Genomic DNA, 24,529 nt, shown 5'->3' on the forward strand with positions numbered 1-24,529 from the left:
ACTCACGAAGAGTTTAATTCAGTTGCTTGAATGTAATAAGCATGAGCACAGAAGTGAGCAGTCCTGTTCTGCTCTCTTTATAAACGGAAAATAATGTAGGTGGCATCTTACCCGGTTTCCTTTTAGTCCTTGTGGTCCAAATAAACCCTGCAAAAAAGAGAAAAAAAACGTTGTCTTTGCTCTATCCATGTTTGTCTCACAGATATGCATAATAACTACATTTAGGGAAATACACTCCCGTTCAAAAGTTTGGTGTCACCCAGACAATTTAGTGTTTTCCATGAAAACTCACACTTTTATTCATCAAATGAAATGCAAAATGAATTGAAAATATATTCAAGACATTGACAAGGTTAGAAATAATGATTGTTTATTTGAAACATTAATGTTGTTCTTTAAACTTGTCGCTCAAAGGAAGGCCAGTTGTATAGCTTCTCTCACCAGCATAACTGTTTTCAGCTGCGCTCACATAAAAAGGGTTTTCAAGGGTTTTCTACCCCTCCGTTAGTCTTCTAAGGCGATAACACAATGTACCATTAGAACACTGGAGATGGGCCTCTTGACACCTATGTAGAGATTTCATTCAAAACCAGAGAATAGTAATTTACCACATTAACTATGTAGAGAGTGTATTTATGATTAATTTAATGTTATCTTCATTGGAAAAAAACAGTCCTGTAGGTAAATAGGGACATTTCTAAGTTTTCTTTTTTGCCCCCAAGTGACCGCAAACTTTTGAACGGTAGTGTTTGCTGTTTTGCCATCGTCGAGCCATCTTCAAATGGACCTGAGCACTGTGTGAAAGGATAGCTGGACATTAAACAACACATTCTTGACCCCTATACTACCTGCACTATGACACTTATCTTTGTATGGTCACAGAAATTAAAGTGATAATGAGGTTTTCATCTGGGTGAGAGGACAAACAATCAAATATTTGGCCAGTTGCTTTTCATTTTTGTAAAAAACCTCGAATGGATCTGAGGCCTTTGGGATGAAGACATATAACATTTGTGCCAGAAAGGTTTTACTTGAACCAAAACCATGCCACGATAGGTTTGATGGCTAAATGTGCTGAGACACAATTATTGTTCGAGGCGTACAGGTTTCGGTGATATTGTGATGGATATTTAAAATAGAAATGGAGACTTACAGGGATGCCTTGAGGCCCGATTGGTCCTGGCAATCCTGCATCTCCCTTTTCATACTGTAGCGACGAGAGAACATATAAAACGTATATATATATATTCTCCTGAAACGATTTTTACTTCAATTAAAAAACTGAATTAAAACACACATAAATACTCACTCTCTCCCCCTTTGGTCCTGCTGGCCCTAACACACCTGCTGGTCCTATTAGACCCTTTAAAAAACAGATCAGGGAAAAATAAATACCTGTGAGTAAACACAAACAGAATAGCTCTAGAGAAGATATCCTCACTAAATGCCTCAAATCAGTAAATCAACAAGCTTTCTGGTGGAAATGAATAGATGCCACAAAAGGTACTCTCATGGATCATTAAGATACATTTTGTCGTAATCTGGAGAGACAGGGCGCCGTTGTCTGTCCCGACACCTGTAGCATTAACACACCAAGCTTGTTGACTACTGTTCAAACTGTTAAAAAAGAGGGAAAAGGAATAAAATGTCAACAGCTGCAGTTATCTGTCAGGATTGGAGAGGAAGAGCCTTGCATCTCAGGCATATCCAGAATGTGCAGTGCTGTATGGAGAACAGCGATCCGAATGGTTCTGTGTGACATGTCAACATGCAGCGAGGGCATATCGGCATGCTCCTTTTCCAGAGTGCTCAGCAACGGCAGCTTTGCGGCCCACTGCTGATAGAGAAGCACGAGGCAGGGAACCGGTGAGGCAGGGTTGAGGACTGAGGATTCACAGGACTGAGGATTCACAGGATTGAGGATTCACAGGATTGAGGATTCACAGGATTTAGGTGTTCGATATCAGATGCAATGCAACATTCTCCTTTAGTTTTGGGAGACTAGAGAAAGATTTGAGGACATTTTGAAAGACTATTAGCATCAAGTAATGGAACGCTTGCTGTTCAATAGTTTGGCCCATTATGAAGATCAAACGTCACATCCGTAGTTATCTTAACTTAGTAGTTATATTAACTTCAGCACAAAGGTGAAGCCATTTCTTTGTGGTTTTACGAACTTTTCCGAAACCGAACCCAAGTTGTCTCCTGTTGATACGGAAGTTTATTTTGCAAAGACTGTTTGAAAAAAACGAGCAGAAAACAATACGTGTTGTATGAGGACACATTGTCAGTTTTTCCTGATCCGATGTGAGGTCAAAGGTCAAGGATGTCGTATATGTACAGATCGTAAAGCCCTCTTGGGCAAATTTGTAATTTGTGATATTGGGCTATACAAAATAAGTGTTTTAATGTTTAATTCTATTGATTATAAGGTGTATAGCCTGACCAATATTAAGCTTTTGAGGCAAGTACTGATCTATATATTGATCTATTGATTCTCATAAACACACAAGTTCAAATAAATTTGTTTTCAGACTGATATGTTACAGTTGAAAAAGAGTCTTGTGTTGGATAACATTTGAACTGTTTCTAAATGACCACACACATTTCGTTGGCCTGTCCTGATATTTGGATTTACGGTTTCATAGTGGACAATATATCTGCCGATACCAGGATATCAGCCATATAATACCGTGTGTCAATCTGGGCAATGGGACGCTCTTCTTTCTCTCAGCCTTTTGGAATCAAGACTCGGAGACAGAATCGTGCTGAGCCAACTCATACGACTAAATGAATACTAAAGCATGGGGGCATGAGGGGCGATAGATCATGACAGTAGATTCTTCATACCCGCTCGTCCTCAGAACCCAACCCTGACCAGTGCTGTCCTCACAGAGCTACTTCAGGAAGGAATCGAGACATGACGAGCATGGGAAGCAGGAAAGCAAGCAGATATGACAAACAGACATAAAGCAAGCTGTAGCAAGGGGGGGGGGGGGATTGTGGATGAAGAGGAGGAGGGAGGGAGGGAGGGAGGGGGGGGACTTGTGCCACTCACCACTGGACCCGGTCTGCCGTCTAACCCATGAGCCCCCTGTATCGCGTTGTACACAGTTAGAGAGCAGAGATGATGGAGGGAGAGGGGGGGGGTGGTGGGAGGGGGAGGTGGGGAGGTGAGTGAAGCTGTGACTCGAGTGACTTCAAAAACACGTTCAGATGATGAGACAAATAAAGGGTGAGGAAGTGGTGGAGGTGGAGGTTACAAGTGAGTGAGAGCAAATGTGCGAGTGACTTCCGGTGGATGGCGATGACCTCGAGTGTGCAGCCCCGTGTGATGCGCTGTGCTCGGACACGTCACGGAGGATGTGCTCAGTGTGTGTTAGTCTGTCTCACAATCAATTGGGACTTTTCCCAGTTTTTAGGGAATGTTACTTAAAAACAGGGAGGAGCGGTGCATTTATTTGGGACTATTTTCTGTGGTGAAATAATCCACGTTGAGTGCTCTATTGAGTATGTGGACCAGCGGGGCGGGGTTTGTAAATAATGTCCGAGGCCGATAAACAACGACATAATATGTCAGGGTTCATACACATTTAGACCAATGGATTTCCAGGACTTTTCCAGGACTTTAAACCAAATTTCCATGACCAAACATGTTGTGAAATCTCGGTGTATATACATTAAAAAGTGAGAACATTGAGTATTTAAACTAACAATGAGTACTTGTCCATGCAGTATGTAGCCAACCATGGTTAAATCTACTCTTTTTCAGCGCTGGAAAAAAACGTTTTAAAATTCCATGACTTTTCCAGGTGTTCAATGACCGTATGAACCCTGATATGTTCAAACACAAAAAAAAACGACCTGTCAAATAACTGTCAAGGTCCGGAGCTTTCATTCATCCACTCGTCACGGTAACTACGCGCACCGAAACGATACCCGATGACAGGGGCAAAAAGGAGTGTGTGTTGTCAAATTAAATGAATATAGAAACGTGCTGCAAATACTGAAACACTTTTAGTCATTAAAACCAACTAATAACACAACATAACTCTTCAGGGCAAACACAAACGATGACGAACACGATGATAACGAGTGAAATGCTAATGAAGCAGAATAACGCAGTTGGAATGTTAAAGCTAAAATGGACCGTTTGTTATAAGTCCTGCCCCCAAACGCAGACTGGCCCTTCATAGCGTAGCATGGGCCTGGTCTGGCTCAGAGACCCCCATCAGTGGTTTCAGGTGTTTGTGCCTCCTCCTCTCTCTCTATATATATACATAGTATATCCTCCATATATCTATATATACATATATATACACCGGGTCTACAATATGTACAGTATATATATATATATATATATATATATATATAAAAAAAATTTAATATACATATACAAAAATAATATATATATAAAGACATATATATACATACATATATATATAAATACATAAACATATTCTGCAATTATTTATTTAAAAAAATTGAAATATATATATATATATATCCTGCAAATATATATATATATATATATATATTAAAATAAATAAAATTAAAGCCAGCGCTCTCCAGTAGATGGCGATAATTACACATTCATGGATGAGTGCACACACGTTTTTGTTTAGACTAAACAGATCACGATCTGGAATTAAATCTAAACAGTTAGATGTTTTTTGTCTCTGTGGCACACAGAAATATTGTTAACAACTGCAGTAAAATGATGTAAATTAGAGGCACATACGTGCATTGTGTTTTACAAAATGCGGAACATTTGTTTATGAATACCAGACTGTCAACAACAGTCTTAACACCATTGTTTTTTCTCCTATTTGATTTGGTTGCGTGTCTCTTGAGTTGCCAAACTGGTGAAGTGTGTTTGTATAATATTTAGAAAAACATGAAATATTTAGATTTGTAGTGTTATGTAAATTAATCACTTCCTTCCATGCAACATTTGAACAGGATCATGATGACTAGCATGTAAACTATGGATTATTAAGGTTGATAATGCCTAAAATATTGAAAATGGATTTAGGAAATTTAACAGAATCTGACGGAAGACAGAAGGCAAAGACTTTGAAGTCTTATGAACCGACAGGAAGTGCAGTGTACTTACAGGGAGTCCAAGATGGCCTCTGTCGCCCTTGTCGCCCTTGTGACCCGACGCTCCCTTTTCTCCTCTGATGCCGATGCCTGGTTCTCCCTGAGAGACAATACAATGGAATCCCACTGTTACACTTAAATGCATTGAATATCTATGATGTGTGTATACAGCATCTGCATGGAGAAGCTGTTAGATATTATTTGATAGTATCAATATCTCACCTTAGGCCCTGAAAATCCTTGCGATCCCTGGATGGAGCAAACACAGTGGGATTACTGCACAATCTCTCCTGGATACCAGCTGTTGTAATATAGCAGTTCATACTACTGGTCTATTGGAGGCGCACCATAAATAGTGCAAATACAGGATTAGTATGTTAGCAAACTCTACTAATGGAGCTTAAGTTAATAAACAACAATTCTCCTATTTCATTTATTTATTTTATTTCTCCCCCGCTTTTACTTTACTTGTTAATGATGTCTGAGACCGAATACATTAAAAATGAATTTAGAGTAATTTTGTATGGTTATTAACTAAAAAAGTTGAATGCTGCAGGGTTTGTTGTAAAGGAAAGTTATGCAAAACTACGAACACTGCCATTTATTGTCAGGTGCCGTAAAAAAATTATTGAGCTAATAGTACACTAAACATAATAGTGACATATTACAGATACGATTAGACCTTTAGAACTGTGTGGGAGGGTTGCACTTGACTGATTCCAAATGTTACAGTGTGAGACTTCTTATTGGCTCATTACATGAGAAGAAATCATGTACCTCATATATATATTTATATATATATATATATATACAGGACTGTCTCAGAAAATTAGAATATTGTGATAAATTTCTTTATTTTCTGTAATGCAATTAAAAAAACAAAAATGTCATGCATTCTGGATTCATTACAAATCAACTGAAATATTGCAAGCCTTTTATTCTTTTAATATTGCTGATTATGGCTTACAGCTTAAGAAAACTCTAAAATCCTATCTCATAAAATTTGAATATTTCCTCAGACCAAGTAAAAAAAAGATTTATAACAGCAAAACAAAATCAAACATTTGAAAATGTGTTTCCAGGTGTTTCGAGTTAATTAGACGATTCAAGTGATTTGTTTAATACCCTACTAGTATACTTTTTCATGATATTCTAATATTTAGAGATAGGATATTTGAGTTTTCTTAAGCTGTAAGCCATAATCAGCAATATTAAAAGAATAAAAGGCTTGCAATATTTCAGTTGATTTGTAATGAATCCAGAATGCATGACATTTTTGTTTTTTTAATTGCATTACAGAAAATAAAGAACTTTATCACAATATTCTAATTTTCTGAGACAGTCCTGTATATATACACATTATATAATATTTATATATATATATATTTATATATATACACATTATATATATACACATTATATATATTTATATATATTTATATCTAGATATATATATATATATATATATATATACACACATAGTATATTTCAAACTTCAACCTGAGGCCTTATCAGCCAAATTAGCTATAAACGGTGTAAGTGTGTGGGGCCTTTCAGCCTGGGCTAGAGTTAAGGTTCAGTGGTTTAATGGCATGTATGACTCACTGCTGGGCCAACTGGTCCTGAAGGTCCTGGGGGCCCTGGAGGTCCATAAATCTAAATACATACAAAGCAAAATGTTTCAATTCAGAAAATGTTTCTCATAAAACATGCTGTGTCTAATTTACCACAAATTGCACAAATCCGATGTGCGCGTTAACGACAAACTCTTACCATTTCTGACCTTCCTCCTTGTCCAGCTTCACCTTTCGGACCCTGTGACAGGAGGTAAAGACACAGAGCGTCACATGCCAACGTCAGTCAAACCAGTAAGGGAATGAAAATGAGACAGCGCAGCACTTTTTCCACACAGCATTTGGGGGGTGAATACAAAATATATTCTCCTGTTCCCCCCTTTTGCCAAGTCAGACACTGCTTCCAGAAAGATGCAGCCTGAGGGGCAGCATTGCGTACCATTGAGCCAGGTAATCCAATAGGGCCCGAGGCCCCTGTAGCCCCATGTTCACCCGTAGGGCCATCTAAACCCTACAGAACAAGAAAGGGAAGATGGACATCATGATAAGGGCAGAGCGTTTCCATTCAGGGACTGATGACTTCATCTTCGTCTTAGAATCAGAGCTTAAAAAGACAAATGAGAACGTTTCATTTTCATCCAATTTTAGTATCCGTTAACATAACTTGTTTACACCAACCGGCACCCCGGGCCAGTACCACCTCGATTCGGGTCAACGTAGCGGCCTTCTGTCGCCGTTGGTCGTTGTTAAGCCGCCAAAGAGCTGCAGACTCGGTGACTTCCTTTTCGAACGCGACTGACAGGCAATCGTTTTACTCTTTTTTTCTTTCGTCTTTATTTTAAAACGTTACTGAATACACAAATAATACGGTAGAAAGACTATATGCCTCATGCAGCTCCTTCTTTCTTACCTGCTGCCGTCGTGACGTCATTAAATCCCCAAGAGGGAGTGTCAATCATTATCATAAATGTCTTTCAATATAATTTACATATCGTCGTTCCTGCACAATGAGCATAATTCAGAAATTAAATTATTAATATTTTTGAAATTCCAAATAAACCAATATATACATACTTCCACATCTGGCCCCTAATGGTTAAGCTTGAAAATTAAACCATTACCAAATAACTTAAATCCATAAAGGCATCAACTGAATAAAATATCAAAGGTAAATAAATATTCATAAAAACTATAAATCAAAGTCTTTCACTTTTCTTCATGCGCTGAAGTTCCTGTGTTCACGTTGCTTCTTGCAGGCGTCTATGTGTGGTCAGGTTACTTCATGCCGTTACGGCCACTTCACCAGATGTTGGGTAGCTGGACACACCTTTTGTCTTCAAGTCCGCACACTTCCTGTTCTGAGAATAGTTTGAGCTTCTGGTCACCAGGTTTATCTCGAGCCACGTGGCTCAATAAGATCTGAGTCAAGTTTCCTTTCATGGTCATTCTCTTTGGAAGCTTATCTGTACTTCCAGGATCCATAAAACTAAAGCATATGTCTTGATACACCTTCCACCTTTACGTGATCTCACTTTCACTGGCACAATCGACAGCGGGCACTCTGTGTTCCCTGTCCCAGCATAGCCAACTGGTTCCTGTTTTTTCTGAGCTCCTTAGACCTCTCCATTGGAAGTGCTGTCCTCCCTCGCCACTACATTGGAAATACTATTATTGGCTTCTTTCGCCATGTAAAGAATGTCTGGGTGTTTCTGTATGCACACCGGCCTCTTCTTGCATGTTTGCCAAGATGTCCTCGTGTTAAACATCCAAAGCATCGACACGATCCTTGTGTGCGAGACCTTTAATTTAGATGCAAGACTCCAATGTGACAGAAAAGACACGGTGGTTGGAAGGCGTTAGCCGGCCTCACCGGGTTGGTCTGCCTTGGTGTTGTATCCGGACTTTTTCTCTTCACCAAGCTGCTTCCTTTTATTCCACTTTCTCCTTTGCCTTGCTTTTGCTGCCTGCAGATCTGCGTCTGTCTTGGAAGTCTTCAAAGAGTGTGTCCAATAGCAACCTTTACCTGACGATCAATACAGTTAACAGGATCAGCCAATCTTGCCTTCTCTTGTGTCCTCTATTTTTCTCGAGGTCAAACGCTATATTGCGCCACCCCTCTCTTATTTTACATGGTAATTTGGATACCACAATCCATCTCCTTCATGAACTCCACATCTTCCATTGTAGTACGACATCCAGTCAGAAAAATAGCACAAGCGTTCAGCGCCTTCCCATCTTCAGACTTGATTTGTGGCCACCTTAAGGCCTTGTCAATGTAAGCGCTTGCTATCATCAGCTCATCTCCATAGTTCTTCTGAAGCAAGCAGTACAATTTGTCAGTTTTCTGTTCAATAGCTTGTTCAAAAGCTCTGATAAAGGATGTCTCGGTATGTGGATCAGCCTTTCAGGAGTTGTCTGTCTGTCTTGGCCTCACAGTTTGTGGCTCTGTAGACTGCTGCAGCCGGGTTGGAACTGATCCTGATTACTTTGCATTGCTACTTCAGGAGTTGTCTTCCGTCACTTCATCAGCCCCATTCACACATTCCCTCAAAATGTTCAACAATGCCTCTCAAAGTAACACCGGGCTACAAATAGACTTTTTATATGGGGGAGCATTTGGGATCCATGGCACTAAATCCATGAATTAAAAGCAAAACACAAGGTCATTCCTGGGGTCCCTTGGGAGTCTCTAATTAGGTAATGAGAGGGAAGCTGGAGAAACCAAGGCCTTCCCTCTGGATAATGACAGATGTGGGTCTGGGAACCCCAAGCCGTGATGGGATGTGGGATGGGGTGTGGTTAGCAGAGTCACTCACAGGTGATCCAGACGGACCCTTGTCCCCTTTGGTTCCTGAGAAGCCCATGACACCACTCTCCCCTCTGGGACCTTCGGGACCGATTGGGCCTGCAGGGCCGTACTCTCCGGGCTTTCCCCTGGGCCCCTAGAACACAAAAGAGGTCAAGGTCACCTCAGTTAATGTTACCATGATAGAAGCTACATTGAGATGCAAAGGAGTCAAGGATCATTCATTGCCATTACGCAACACGGGAATGCACAAGGAAATACAGTTGTAGCCCGTTTGCAAGGCAAGAAAAACTAAACAACAAAAAAAACAGAAGGAACAATCTAATTATCTTGTCGGATACCTTGGTTGACATTAAAAATTCAACATCAGGAAAAAAGTGAAATCTAAAATGGGAGGTTTAATCATCATTCATCACTGCCATCAATTGACTGACATCATTATGTAGATCTATGAAAAAGGAATTCAACTTCCTGGCTAAAAATATGGAGTACTGCTCGAGTATTACCTTATCCCCGTCCAGTCCGGGAGCACCGGGCAGACCAACTTCACCCTGAGGAAACACCAAAGTATTACCAACCAGGCAAAACACACATTTCTGTTGGGAAAAGTCTGAAAGTCATCATGGCAGAAACTACTTTATCTTCCATCACAACAATCTCAACGTAAACTGTAGAAGAATGTTGTCTTTCCATGTATTTGATTGCGTTTCTGTCGACGTTAAACACTATTATGGCGGGGCCAGTTAGACAGAAAACTTTATTAATCCCCAGTGGGGAAACTCATTTGCTACCAACAAGTCATACGGACAAACAAAATAGACACAACAGACAAGAAACACACGACACGAAACAAACAAAACCAGAAGATGCCCCATAAAAGCCAGTGTACATATTGTATAGTGTTGCCACATGATTTTTCTTTTCATTTAATTTACTATTTAAAAAGTTGTTTTAGAATATTTAGAGTTCATGTCAAATAAGCACTTCATCTTTTTGTACAATACACATAATCATGAGCAAGGATGGGTGAATTTGCCATCTACCCAAACCCAAAAGTTAACGTTGAATTATCATGTAACTTAAGTAATGCCACTTTTAACACCTGTATCATTTCAGTTTCATACTAAAATAATGATCATGCTAAACACATTTTAATTTTATCAAATCAAATTAAAATAATAATAACTAGAACGGGCACTCGGTAGAGCGCATACCTTCGCATATCACAAGATTGGGCATTGAATTATGAACATGTTGGCATTAGTTGCATGCCAATTGGATAAAAATTGACCGTGCTATGGTAAAAAGAAGATTATGACCTTTTCATGACCTTGACCTTTGACCCGATCTATCCTAAAATCTAATCAAATGGTCCCCGGATAATAACCAATCATCCCACCAAATTTCATGCGATTCGGTTTAATACTTTTTGCGTAATGCGAGTAACACGCATACAAATAAATAAATAAATAAATACACGGCGATCAAAACATAACCTTCCGCATTTTCAATGCGAAGGTAATAAATAGGCCAGCGTTGGGATCAGGGGCAGAGTAGCTAAAATGTGTCCCCCGGGTCCCCTAACAGGTCACTCTGTCTATGGGACAAACACAACATTAACACACAAACAAACACCCCAAAACAATATATTGAATTTGTTTAATGTACGAATTGTGGCTCATCTTTTACGTGCAGTGTGTAGTGAAATAGTGTAAGAACATAATGTGTCAATTGGCATTCCAAAATGTCTCCTACCTTGGTACCATGGAGTCCAGGGGTCCCTGAAGTTCCAGGTAATCCAGGGGGGCCCTAGGAGAAGATATGACGTCATTAAATAAAAGTTTTACTATTGTTTTAAGCTTGCACGTGTTTTTGTAAAACTTAGAAAGTTCTTACCATCAGCGGTATGTTGCGAATATCCTGTGGAGGAATGTTAAATGTTACACTATTCTTTATTTGACTCTTTACTGTTCATAAATGGAAGGAAAATTACCACTAAATATTAGTTACATACATTTTCATTGTTGTGGATTTCAGCCTTGCCTGGCTCCCCAGTTGGGCCTGGAGGACCCTAGACAGTGAAAAAAAAAAAATTTGTTAACGACATCAACATTATGATTCTAAATTGGACATGTTGTCTTCTCTGAATCAATATTTGCAAAAAAGTAATCGTGAGTTTGGAAGTCCCGACTTACTCTTGGTCCAGCTGGGCCTTCGTGGCCTGCTTCCCCCTAGAGGTTAGATGAAGGTATAACACTTAGAGTCTCCATAAAACATGAATCAATTAATAAAAAAACAAAAGTCGTTCCATAATGCCTTTTCATCTCACCTTGTCTCCCGTACTACCTGTGTTACCCTGTAAGATACATATACAGTCACTTCAATAGGCACGAGTGTTATAACGATTGATGGAGGCTTCACTGTATTGTTTCTCTCAAACTACAATTCCCTTTACCTTGATTCCCATCAGGCCCGGCATTCCTGGTGAACCCGGTTCTCCTTTAATTCTCTGGGCTGCGATGCTCAGTTCTCCTCTCTCCCCCTGCCACACATAGAGAACACGATTATTAACCAAACAGGAACAACGAGCAATAGATTAATAGATCAATAGATTGTTGATGTCTAATATAATGCTGCCACACTAAAAGTAGGTTCCACCAATCTTGAAGAACTTGGAAGACAAAGGAAGTTAGTATGCGAGTAAGTACTGTGATGTCATGAGAGGAAGTGTCATCAATGGGAGATATATCCCCTTCCACTGGTTGCAGCAGAGACTACAACCCATCATGGCGGCTGGGTCATAAACTCCAATCCCCATACTCAGCAGGGCAGGCTGCTGCCCAGCTGAAAGAGACCGAGCTGATTACCTGAGGGGAGCCGGCATGAGGAGGGAGCGCAAAGGAGAGGAACGGAGGCGATGAACCAGAAGGATATTTATGTTTGTTTGGTGTACCGACTTTTCTGCCGGAGTTAAGTTGATCTTTTTTCAAAGACAGACTTTTGAGTTGTGAAACCACTGCTTGTGGTCCTGATTTGTGCACCCTCGCCTCACAATCCGATCCCGACCCCTCTAGTCATCACAGTACTCATGAATTAAGATTATTTGAGCATTTCTGTACATTAAAGCTGATTCTATTCTATTCCCAACAAATCAGACAATCCATTCTCCTTTGATTCAGACTGATTTAAAAGAAGGCATATATGAGTATTCTTTGAAAGCACTGACAAATGTTATGATATGGTTTGCACAGAGCAACGACAGAGAGAGTTAGCTTCCCCCATTCTGAAGCAGTCATTGAAGCTGGCTAATTGCGCCACCCAAAGAGACCAAAGCACTCCAACAAACGGCAAGGCGAGCTCAGCTGACGGCACAATCAGGTGAAACCAAGCACATTCAGCGGTATCCGGAGCGTTGGCCAGTCACAAACACAAAACACGGAGGTGACGAATGTCTGAGGACACAGAGGGATGAGGGTGACTGACAGAAGGACAACCAGGCAGCAATGCTGCTCATTCCATTCCAGGCCTACCCTGTAGCCCCTCTTGCCTGGGATGCCAGGGATACCGGGGAGGCCAGCGTGGCCCTTTGCAGTGGAAGAAAGAAAGTTATGGCCCCCTGATGCGATTTGGTATGTAATAACTGCCACACACAAACACACTGCTCATTAACAACTTTACCTTGAACCCAGAAGCGCCCGGGAAACCCGACCCTCCCTACCACGGCCAAGATGACATAAAGGTCAAAGATGGTTAAAAAGGAAGAAAAAGGAAAACAGTTGATATCGAGTTGTTTTTTTCAGGCTATTGAAAAAGACATGCAGACACATCAAGATATGCATGCAATACATGTGCTAACTGGGCACAAGAGAAGGGACTCTAGGGCTTAAGGGGTCTTGGACTTGAGCCTCTGTACGAGGTGGCGATTCACATTTCGTGAAGTCAATCAAATCTACAAAGACATACACTACCGTTCAAAAGTTTGGGGTCACTTAGAAATGTCTTTATTTTTCAAAGAAAAGCACTGTTTTTTCAATAAAGATAACATTAAATTAATCAAAAATACACTCTATACATTGTTAATGTGGTAAATGACTATTCTAGGTGGAAGTGTCTGGTTTCTAATGAAATATCTCCATAGGTATATAGAGGCCCTTTTACAGCAACGATCACTCCAGTGTTCTAATGGTACATTGTGTTTGATAATCGCCTTAGAAGACTAATGTCTGATTAGAAAACCTGTGCAATTATGCTAGCACAGCTGAAAACAGTTATGCTGGTGATATAAGCTATACAACTGGCCTTCCTTTGAGCTTGAAGTTTGTAGAACAAAATTAATACTTCAAATATTAATCATTATTTCTAACCTTGTCAATGTCTTGACTATATTTTCTATGAAATGTTCAATTCATTTGATAAATAAAAGTGTGAGTTTTCATGGAAGACACGAAATTGTCTGGGTGACCCCAAACTGCTGAACGGGAGTGTACAAATCAGCCATAATGAGATGCAAATTGACTCTAGACTGCCAACAGCATCTCGGAGTATTGTTTGTGTCTCTGACATATGGGAGTAATAATTCACTGCACAATATGACTGCAACACACAACATTGCAAACTGATGACAAAACATGCTTCTCTCAGCCCTCCCAATGTCTCACTATCTGCCCATGTACATGTAGAAGGAGAGAGGAAACACACTACTAGAGCCTTTACGTTGGTCTGTGTTCTCGCTCATCTTTGCACATGAATGAGTAGAAGGTTTCAAGACGAGGAACAAGCACAGACACAGCTGGATGGTCGAGGGAACTACAATCCTCTTTGCCCCAGTGGAACCAGTAGGCTGTCAACTGGGTGTCTGATGAGCCTTGAATTAAATGTCTCATAGTTGTAGACAAGTTGGGATTGCCAGTGTTTTCTCAGAGGGTTGTGATTTGCCTGCAGTAACCATTTAACCCTCCTGTTACCTTTAGGGTCAATTTGACCCCATTCAATGTTTAATGTCGGTGTTCTTTCGGGTCAATTTGACCCCAGGCTGTTTTTCACTGTGTCAAACATATAAGAAATATCAACTTTTTTATCTATTTAAAGGGCTATTTAGGTAGTCAACAAACAAACATAAAGTACCTCACACTTAAACTTGGAAAACAATATTAATTCTAATAATTTTCTGGAGGTTTTAATTGCTGGGGTCAAATTGACCCCAAGGGTAAAATATGTCAGTAAATATAAAGGTAACAGGAGGGTTAAACATTGAATGGGGTCAAATTGACCCTAAGGTAACAGGAGGGTTAAGGTTGTAGCGCTTCCATTTCAACCACCATAGCAGTTAGTTTGGTCATATTAAGAAGATAAGATGTCACAAGAAGGTGAAAGCTTCTGCCTGTGATTCATTTCAAGAAATATATGCTGGAAAATGCACATTATCATAAAATGTAACCTGCGTAATCCATAATCGCTGTGCAGAAAATGTCAGTTTATGTTATGAAAGTGCATCCATTGATAATTAGAAAATGCAAAGTAAACCAGTATATATCAACAAGTATATTTCCATTAATAACCAATAAACCAAATCAGGAAGCCCCACATTTGTAGTACATGTATTTATCAGTAAGTATACAGCATACTTCTATTAGTACGACTACTCATAATACTGCGAGTACTTCTGCCACTGAATCTACTGGTACTACTCTAGCAAACTATAACACTGCTACTACTTGCCCCAACTTTTCTTTCAGCACGATAGAGACAATAGGACAATCATTCATTCTTGGCTATTGTCATCACTGAATCCTGGGTACTGAAGCCCTTTGCAGTTCTAATCACACGTATTGATGATGTAGTTTATGATTAGGATGGAGATGAAAGGGACCACATCAGGACATAATGTCTGTTGGTGAGAGTTTGTGGCCAGATGAAAGCATTGCTTGATCTCAGTTAGTCCCGCTACCCTCAGAAGGGCCTGAGTGGTGATGGCACTAAATGCTCAGAGGAGTTCATTAGAGACGTTCCCAAACAACCAACTGCCCCAAACAGGAAACTGCATCTCTCTGTGAGCCACGACTGCTCCAATCAGCTTGTTTCATTCCTCTCGTCCTGGAAAGTCGGTCCTTCATTCTATTTTAACATCTCTCTTTCCGAGACATACAGGAAGGTGGAGGCCTGTCACACTAGCACGTCTTGATTCATCAATATGCTAATCTCTTTTTTTGAGGGCATGCAGCCACAGGCTTTCCACTTCAGAGAAAAAGTATGGAGGGATGAGTTTGAACCAATCACTCACCCTCACCCTTACAGGAAGTGTAATCACCTTCAAATGATACTGCAGGAGGGCTTGTTTTCATTCCCTTGGTACTGAAGCCAAGTCGTCCTGTCACACTCGGTTTCAGAGGAAGGACATACTGTAGAGATGCAGCTACTCTTTGCCAGAGATTTGGAAATGACTCACAAGGACAATTTCAATGTGTACACTAAACAGGTATACTTGGTAACAGATGGACCGGATTAGGTTTAGTCCTCATGTGTCAGTGTTGGGATACAAAGCTCCCTTAACATTAAGAGCACCTACACGTTGTACATCAGTTAGCCAATGTCTCTACCGACAAATATGATAGAATTCTTTTTTTTTTAAAATATTGATTGTCAAAAAAAGTCTTTGTCACATGGATGCTAGGAAGCACCTTTGCCTAACGGTAAAGCCCAATCAAAAGTGTTTTTATCAGATTTTCTTCAAGTAAACATGAACATAAACAGTTTCATTGTCTCTAAACTGAGTATCTCTAAATATTAATACCAACAGTTTCCTAATATATGTTAAATTGGCAATCAGTCAGCAGCCGACGCTGCACCCATAAAAGTGCAGCGTCGGCTGCTGACTGATTGCCAATCAGCCGGAGCAGCTGACTGATTACCAACCAGCCAGCAGCCGAGGCCAAATTGGCGACTCCACCCCCACAGCTGCCACAGGGCTGTTATTGTACACTATGCTAGATTACTGTTCAAACAAGCCACAATCAGGGGAAAACATATTATGTATTATGTGAGATACAATATGTCGATAAATAGCCACTCCTTTACTTGTTTTTGCCCGTATCCTGTTCCGGACTCCTACCCTTCACATGTGAACCTGCAAATGATCTGCTACTTGGGCTAAGTTATGTCACCAGTTTGTGACCTGACTTCCTTTTTGGATTATGTTTGTGTGTTTTTACAGCCTTTTGCTGGCATCCGTAAGAGTTCGTTGACCGTTCACTATAGTGCCGTTATTCATTCTGCTCTTCCTTTGTGACGGCATCCAGGTCCTCTTTCCTCTTTGTCGATGGAATGTGACATTGCATTCCTGCTTGGTCCACGACAATCCTCTACCCTCATAACTGGACAAAGCTGAAGAAGTATTGGGCGTAAATGTTTTTTGATAATTTGCGCACAAATTCATCAAACTAATAGGCTTTTGAGAGTGCTAGTAGTATAACTTGCATGCCATGTACCAAAGAGAAAGGCTTCAAGTAATCTTCCTCTGGGGACCATGGATATCTGGACAAAATAGTTGTCTTAGGTACCTCACCCAATCTAATTACTGTTAGTATTAGTCTAGTTAGTTCAGGAGATTCAGATTTTACGGTTAAATTAAGCGATAGAGACACATAACAAGAAAGGCTGCATACAGAGTTATGGCAACTGTAAAGAGTTATAGAGTGCAGTGGGTGATTGGAGAACTTAATGGCTGTTTTCCCCTCTGCTCATAATATTTCCTCCAGCTGGGTAGCTCATTGATTTAAATTGACAGTGAAAGGAAAAAGACAGAGATACCTTTTCATTTGTTTCAATAGGTGTGGCTGTTGGTACACACTCTCCTCTGTCATGAAATCCACACTCTCTTTCTGTCGTATATTGCTGTTCCCAGAAGGAAAGTCATATCAAAGCTGCTCTCAAAGATGGAGCTTATTAGATCAGCCGAGAGCACAAGAGTAGAGTGATTCGCCAGAGTGACAGATGGCAAGAGGACTTGGGGTGGTCGTTGGGTCTGCTTCTTTTATGGCTTGACTTTGGTCTGTTGGCTGCTGGGAACTTTGGAACTGAAGAGGTCGAGTCTACCGAAGTCATTATTTGTGGTCAGCGCCATGCAGATATTCAATGCTCTTGTCTATACCACAAAACCACTACCTGGCCCTTTTTATTTTACTCTGGTACATCAGCGGCCAGCTCTCTGAGATTATACATAGAACAGACTTCCCCTGGGTATATGGTAGCCTCAACTCCTTATGTGACCATACATTCAAGGATCGGCCTGCAAAAGCAATTTCACTTTATTATTTTACAATAAAAGCCTTTCCAGATCCCTGCTTCCAATAGGCAACAACGAATATGCACTTTCTTTGAAGTTTTCTGCTTTTTACTTTTTCTTCCCCCCCATTCTTCCATTTGTTAGGCTTAATGGAGAAAACACACATATGACTGCCACTGCTACTGCCATGCTACTGTAGCCAAAAAAGAGCTGCTGCAGGTCAGCATGGGACTGGGACTCCTTCGTGTAGTCTGCATGAAAGTGGACAGGGCCCAATGGAAGCATGTATACCCTTGAGGCACTCCGAGGCGACAACCTACGGGTCTGAAAGTGAAGCCGATGCGGAAGTGCCTTGAACCTGCATCCTTTCTAATCTCTGTTGTAAATGTATGTCTGATAGAAATCTTTGTGTAAATTACCTTATTGTTTATTCCCTCAGTAAACATTGTAAACATGAGTTTATGGTCTTAATCTCTAGTGTCAACTCTTCTTTAATACAGCATGATGTTCATTTTGTTTATTATACTTTTGTGCATGGCTACCCTGACAGGTTGCTTCATAACCGTAGTCCACATACCAATGGGTGATGTATTTTTTTGGTTTGTATCTCATGAACACGGAGATGTCTCTATTAAATAGGATCCTACCAATTTCAAATAGAACCAAAAGGCCAGATCATGATAAAAAAAGAATGCTCCTCAGTTTACATGCACTATATTCATTCTTACCAGGTAAAGCTTCTCAGATAACGCAGCAGCTGAACACAGAACAACTTAAGGGCCAGGGTGTCAGGAGCCACAATAATAAGTATACCATTTGTCCTCTCAAATGGATTTAAATTCATGACGGATTTCAGGATACTTTTGAAGTGCCTTTTGACTTCACGATACATTTTCAACAAGATTGTATCCAACTGCAGCAGCCACGTCTGTGATCTCGCCATGCATAAATAGATCTTGACACGCCACACACAAACGCCATGCTTGGCTTTCACTCTACCTTCTCTCCCTTCTTTCCTGGGAAACCCCTCTTTCCTTCATCTCCCTACAGAGTGGATGGAAACATCAGCTCAGAGATCAGACACGCCCTTTCAACCAGAGGAAAATCAAAAGACAAGCAGAGGCTCGGAGGAATAAAGGAGTATTCCTTCAAGACATGAACTGACAGGAGGAGATCTAAATCTTTAGAGATGACATCGGGGCCTTCTATCATGTTGGTCCCTGAACAGAGGCGGCAAGTAGTTGCCTTGTAAAGATGCTAAGCAGTACGCAGCGGAGGGGTGATTTTTCCTCCAGATGAGTAAGGCATGTAAGGCAACATTCTTACTTATTATATGCCCCCAAAGTTTAGCAAAACAATTCTAAATCAAGGTCATGAAATAGCTTGTGACATATTGGATTAGACAAGATTTGGACTAGAAAGTTGACGTTTTAGAGATCTCTCTATGGAGCAAACTCCCATCAGATGCATTTAAAGACTCCAGTAATTTTAAAATAACAGAAAATTGATCTTTAGAGAAGATACTATTGTCGGTACAAGCACAGGTTGTTTTTGGTGTCTGATTGAGAGAGTTTAGAGGGGATTGGACTCAGAATGTCAGCATTTCAGAAGTCTTGGCTATGGCCCTGAACAGAACATAGCAAGTGGGCTGTAACCTTTATTGACAGCTGTTCCTAATATTTTGAGACACTTAATACAAATAAAAGTTAAAATAACGTACCTTAATTCCTTGGTTTCCCTTAACTCCCTGTGAAGCAAAGCAGAGGCAAATGTGTTAAATGTAACAACTGATAACAATCAATCCACTAGATGGAGCAGGAGCTCCTTCATGAGCATTATAGAGAGCAGCAAGGACTGTTTCCAAAAACCTCACAGAATGGATGTGCAAACCGAAGGAGAATTTGCATTTGTGATTTGTTGTGCAACCTCTGAAACAGATCATTGTGCATGTGTACGCCTCTCCTCTGTCCTCTAAGTGACCCTCTACTTGGTCCTGATGTGCTCATAAAGCTTGTGGCAGAAAACAGAATCAGGGTTCTCGGTCGAGTTCGTGGGAAAACAAAGTGAGACGGAAGAGCGGTTAAAGTTTATATGGCAATAATCTGCACAGATGCTCCCAGCAACACAGTTCTTCCAGTGCTGCCGGCCTTAACACTTCAGGCAGAATCTCCAGAATTGACAGAGTCATGTACGATACTTTGTTGGGACAGCAGCAGCCAAACTGCATGACTGATATGTTTCACTTTAATATTTTACTTAAAAAGTAAAGTGGAAGGGGGAAACTAAAAGTCATGGATTATTTATAAAAATATGACTTGATTCCATCTTAATATTGTATATTGATCTTCTTAAAACTCAACACTGTTGCAGTTGAGTTTTCTAAACATCAAGTTGGAAGGCAAAAGTCCTGCAGGGTGGAGTCTTTCAATCAAACAACTGTGTTATATATATATATTTTAAAACACCTGAACGTCCTAACTGCAGTTTTGTCTTTTAATTTGTACTCAGCTGGTTTTGTTTTTTCGGTGTGATTTTTTTCATTTCGTGCTGTCGCTGGGATTTAGCGAAACTAAATAAAATGCGAAACTAAATAAAATGTGGCTTGTCTATAGCCCTTTTCTCTCTGGACAAGAAAGCCAGTAACGCCCACTCTCATGTAGCTCCTGTCTTCAGGAGGAAAGATACAATCAGCATTGATTCCTGGGACAAATGACGGGTTTTCTTCAGCTCGAGCTCCGATCATTAGTGATGGAAACGTGACACCCGGGGGACAGGCTGACTTTCTCCCCCAGCTTCCAGTTCAATGCTATGTGAAGAGTGTTGGGAAATATAATGAACACAATTCCGAGCGTATGCTTTGAGTTTAATTTAAACCTTTTGTCGCAGACTTTTGAATAAAACAGTTATACATGAAAAGGTTATGAATACCGTTAAGCCTTCAGGACCGAGTCGTCCAGCATCCCCTTGATCCCCCTGTGTCGGGACAAAGGGACAAATATTAGAAACATGACGACCAGCAAAAGAGACAGATCATTTGTTGAAGCCGCTGTCATCCTGAGGCGCTGCTTTCGTTCGTATCTCTCTAAATTATCAAATTACTTGATTTATAAAATTGGATATCGCATCCGCCCAAATCAAAACAACCATAAATGAAATACAACTTCCTTTTGCCACTGCATTAGTCCCTGCAGGTACTTGAAAACACATGAAAGATAACCAAGGGAAATGAATGGATAGTGTTTTATGACCTGTGATAGAAAACCCATCTATTACTCAATGGATAATGTGCACAGTCGTGTATAGATAGATTGTGTGGTGGAATAATTATTTCCTAGCCAATCCAACCACACCCTGGATTCTGCTGACCAACTTCTTTTTTTTTTAAAGTGAAAGACAGCTCACCTTTGGTCCCGACACACCTGGCTCCCCCTATAGACATAAAACAAAGTGTGTGCATAAAAAGTGCATATGCAGCCAATGTAACATATTTCGAATTTTAAATTGAAAAGTATACAGAACTGAGGCTTCAAACTCACAACCCCCCATCTGCTTCTCTGATGGCGCTGCAGCCCAGCTCACTTGTTTTCCACAGTGAGAAGCATTCACAGGACTCTGGCATCACAATCTACATTCCCCCTTTTAAATCATCTGTGACCATGAATTCTTTATGTGGAGATCTACTTATTCAATCCAAAGGAAACACAGTGATGTGTAGAGTTTCTGTTGTGTAGGTGGGGGAACAGCCGCACAGAGTACAAGTGGGACAATTCTGACCTGGTCCCCGTTTAGCTGGGTTCATTTGAGTGTGTTTGTCTGTCACAACTAAAAGTCAACATGAGAGGTCCAAGCCTTCTCTGTGGCCGAAACAGAATCACAAAGTTATAGCTATTTCATAATAACATTATTTATCACAAATATACTATGTATTATAAATATTTTCTTAAAGTACATGGGGACGTTATCGTGGATTGTCATCGTCTTCAACCAATCGGACCTTTAGTTACCGAGAAGGCCTGGAAGTACTTCAGCTTTAACATGCGCTGTGATTGGTCGGTGAGCCAGAGTGACTTTTGTCCAACAGAAAGCGAGCTCGCAGAACTCAGTAGCAATAAGAAGAGTTCATGTTGAAATACATGTAAGAGAAGTTAAGACATTTTTATTGTTTTGCTGGGTGTAGTTTTTTTGACCTAGCTCTGTTTTTTTAACACTCTATCACTGAAACGGAAATAAATGTAACTGGTTCTTGTATATGTGTCATGTGAATGTGAGGTGTTTACACAAAACAAATAATAACCTGTAACTGTGGCGTCATAATGAGGTTATTGGGTTGTTAAGATGGCACAGAAGACCCAGGTAGAAAATGGCCACTAGTGATGCTAATCAAGTTTTCTAGAATTGTAATTTTTGTGTTAGGATAGGAAGAAGAACATTTTTACCTTTAGTCCTGGTAAAAGCTGCAGAAACAATGCAGAAATCACAAAAAGATTAAAGTCACACCAACAAACCTTTACTAATGAGATGATTCTAGAAAATAAATAAATGGAGGACTCATTGAACCAAAGCTTACCCGCGGGTCTTTTCCTGGTTTGCCTGGTTCACCGGGCTTACCCTGGATGGAAACAGCACACACTCTTTACACAGAATCTACCAGTTCCATGATGGCATTTAAATTTGCAAAGTTCATGAAAATAGGAACTATTGTTTTCTGTACAGGGACTCAAATTATCTGGGGTTTTGCTTGGAACAACTTCTATTTTGGGTAAACATTACGCAACAGAGCAAAAGCCCTTTTGGACACCCAGCATCTAACATAAGTCTCGTGGTTGAAAGTCCTGTTTGTTGGACCCATCCACTGACCCTCTGGCCCACCATACATTTTCCGTCAATATTTTATACTATGTCACTCTATCTGAACATTGTATAGTCACGTTGATGTGTTTAATTTGTGGGACTGCCAGAGCAATGGATCCTAATTGGCTTTCCATCGGTATTGTTTAAGTCTTAAGGGAGACAATTAAAAGAAATGGATGATTTGCGTCCATTGATACAAAACCAATAGATCGTCTTCATCACTATATCCTGACTTGCCATATTACTGGGCTGGCCATTTATGGATTTAGCTGACGTCATGGATGGCAGATTGTCCTGGTTTTTTTGCTGTCCCTGATTAAAGTGAACTATTGATTCCAACCATTTGGATCGGCCCCTGGTGTCATTACAGTGATGCCCGACGCACAAACGACAAATATGGATGGGATCATGTCAGTTTAACACTATTTTGAATTCATTTGGATTCAGTTTCTTTGATTGATAGACTTTGGCTGATCTGACACATCCGTGTGTAAGCGTTTCAGGCACTTCTACAGAACTAAGCAACACGTCAGATAGTTCCCAGTCATGGTTACAAGTCAGAATTTTATGTGAACACTATGTACTTGTTTGCAGCTTGTAATTATGGTAACTCTCATACATAAAAGTTTCCAAGGGGAGGAAACAAAGTCCACAACATGATGGAGCTTTATCGACTGACATACTCATTTAAAAGTAGACTTAAGACTTTCCTCTTTTATAGTTATGGCTGAATCAGCTTTGCCTTGGTCCCGCCCCTAGAGATGCTGCTATAGGCTTACAGTTTTATCCACACTATGTTGATCTGCACTTCACACATTTCATTTATTTACACTACACACATACACACACATTTCATTTTGCACACTGTCTATATTTAATATTTTTATATTTAATTTAATTTGTCATTAGTATTGTGTATTGTGTATGTATATATGTTATATATATACATATATATTTTATTTTATATTTTACTTTGTATACTCCTATATCTTTCATCCCTGTTTTTTTATATTTTATTTTTTATTCTTGTGTGTTTTGTTTATTGGTACTGCTACTGTGACGACAAATTTCCCCTTGGGGATTAATAAAGTATATATCTATCTATCTATCTTACAGGCTGCTGGGGGACGTTTTAGGATACACTGAGCACCTATCTCCTCTTCTCTCTCTACTTATGGATGAATTTTCATCTCTCCATCACACATTACTAACTCTGAATCCTCCCCAGATTCTTTGTGACTTCACTTCTCGTAGGGTCCATTGGACCTGGCTGTGTCGGATGCCTCCTGCCTGGTGGGCGGGCCTCCTGTCATGGCCCTGCTGATTCGTAATTTGTAATATTGGGCTTTATAAAATAAACTGAATTGAATTGAAATCTGATTAACATCAGTTTACGCTGCTTTTGATTCTCTGTCCAACAACTTGTGGAAGGTGGCTATTTAACAGATGTCAAGGAAAACTGGTTTGAACTCAGATTGCGACTCACCATTGGGCCACTGGCTCCATTCAGACCTGAGGTTCCTGGGAGTCCGGGGGGTCCTGGAGGTCCCGGGGGTCCCTGCGCTCCAGGCCCACCCTGCTGGGAGACCGTGAGTTACAATCTGCCCATGCTGGAGCACATCTCACCACACTGAACATGCCCACACAACAAACTCACACAACACCACAAAGAACTGCAGCAGCGGGGGGTTGCAGAGAGGAAGGTTAGCTGGGGAGCAGGCCAAGCGTTTGTACTGCAATACTTGAGCAGGAAGATTCATTCTTGACCTTTGGAACACATATGTGGATAAAATATTCCAAATTCAAAGATCATTCTTTTCCAGGGCTCGTACAATATCCAAAGGCCCAAATCAAGCCGAGTCAGGTGTCGGGACATAATAAAGGAGCCTTGTGGTAGGTCTTAGCAAGTACCCT

General features: G+C 40.4%; 1 protein-coding gene across 1 annotated transcript in view; it reads right to left on the reverse strand.

The window, feature by feature from the left end:
* The window catches only part of col13a1 (collagen, type XIII, alpha 1), a 61,958-nt gene that overhangs the window by 15,277 nt on the left and 22,152 nt on the right, over nucleotides 1-24,529 (reverse strand). The window contains exons 12-37 of the mRNA XM_056434859.1: nucleotides 24,102-24,191; nucleotides 22,332-22,373; nucleotides 22,201-22,218; nucleotides 21,167-21,193; nucleotides 20,693-20,737; nucleotides 19,485-19,511; nucleotides 18,764-18,808; nucleotides 13,162-13,197; nucleotides 13,014-13,067; nucleotides 11,939-12,025; nucleotides 11,813-11,839; nucleotides 11,679-11,714; nucleotides 11,498-11,554; nucleotides 11,380-11,403; nucleotides 11,239-11,292; nucleotides 9,990-10,034; nucleotides 9,494-9,619; nucleotides 7,117-7,188; nucleotides 6,877-6,918; nucleotides 6,709-6,759; nucleotides 5,326-5,352; nucleotides 5,117-5,203; nucleotides 3,059-3,094; nucleotides 1,310-1,363; nucleotides 1,154-1,207; nucleotides 112-147 (exon numbers count right to left, since the gene is read on the reverse strand). Coding sequence (XP_056290834.1) covers nucleotides 112-147; nucleotides 1,154-1,207; nucleotides 1,310-1,363; nucleotides 3,059-3,094; nucleotides 5,117-5,203; nucleotides 5,326-5,352; nucleotides 6,709-6,759; nucleotides 6,877-6,918; nucleotides 7,117-7,188; nucleotides 9,494-9,619; nucleotides 9,990-10,034; nucleotides 11,239-11,292; nucleotides 11,380-11,403; nucleotides 11,498-11,554; nucleotides 11,679-11,714; nucleotides 11,813-11,839; nucleotides 11,939-12,025; nucleotides 13,014-13,067; nucleotides 13,162-13,197; nucleotides 18,764-18,808; nucleotides 19,485-19,511; nucleotides 20,693-20,737; nucleotides 21,167-21,193; nucleotides 22,201-22,218; nucleotides 22,332-22,373; nucleotides 24,102-24,191 — 1,299 coding nt within the window. The remainder of the gene's footprint in view (nucleotides 1-111; nucleotides 148-1,153; nucleotides 1,208-1,309; nucleotides 1,364-3,058; nucleotides 3,095-5,116; nucleotides 5,204-5,325; nucleotides 5,353-6,708; nucleotides 6,760-6,876; nucleotides 6,919-7,116; nucleotides 7,189-9,493; nucleotides 9,620-9,989; nucleotides 10,035-11,238; nucleotides 11,293-11,379; nucleotides 11,404-11,497; nucleotides 11,555-11,678; nucleotides 11,715-11,812; nucleotides 11,840-11,938; nucleotides 12,026-13,013; nucleotides 13,068-13,161; nucleotides 13,198-18,763; nucleotides 18,809-19,484; nucleotides 19,512-20,692; nucleotides 20,738-21,166; nucleotides 21,194-22,200; nucleotides 22,219-22,331; nucleotides 22,374-24,101; nucleotides 24,192-24,529) is intronic.

This window comes from Pseudoliparis swirei, chromosome 17, assembly GCF_029220125.1.
Source record: "Pseudoliparis swirei isolate HS2019 ecotype Mariana Trench chromosome 17, NWPU_hadal_v1, whole genome shotgun sequence".
Classification (NCBI taxonomy): Eukaryota; Metazoa; Chordata; class Actinopteri; order Perciformes; family Liparidae; genus Pseudoliparis; species Pseudoliparis swirei.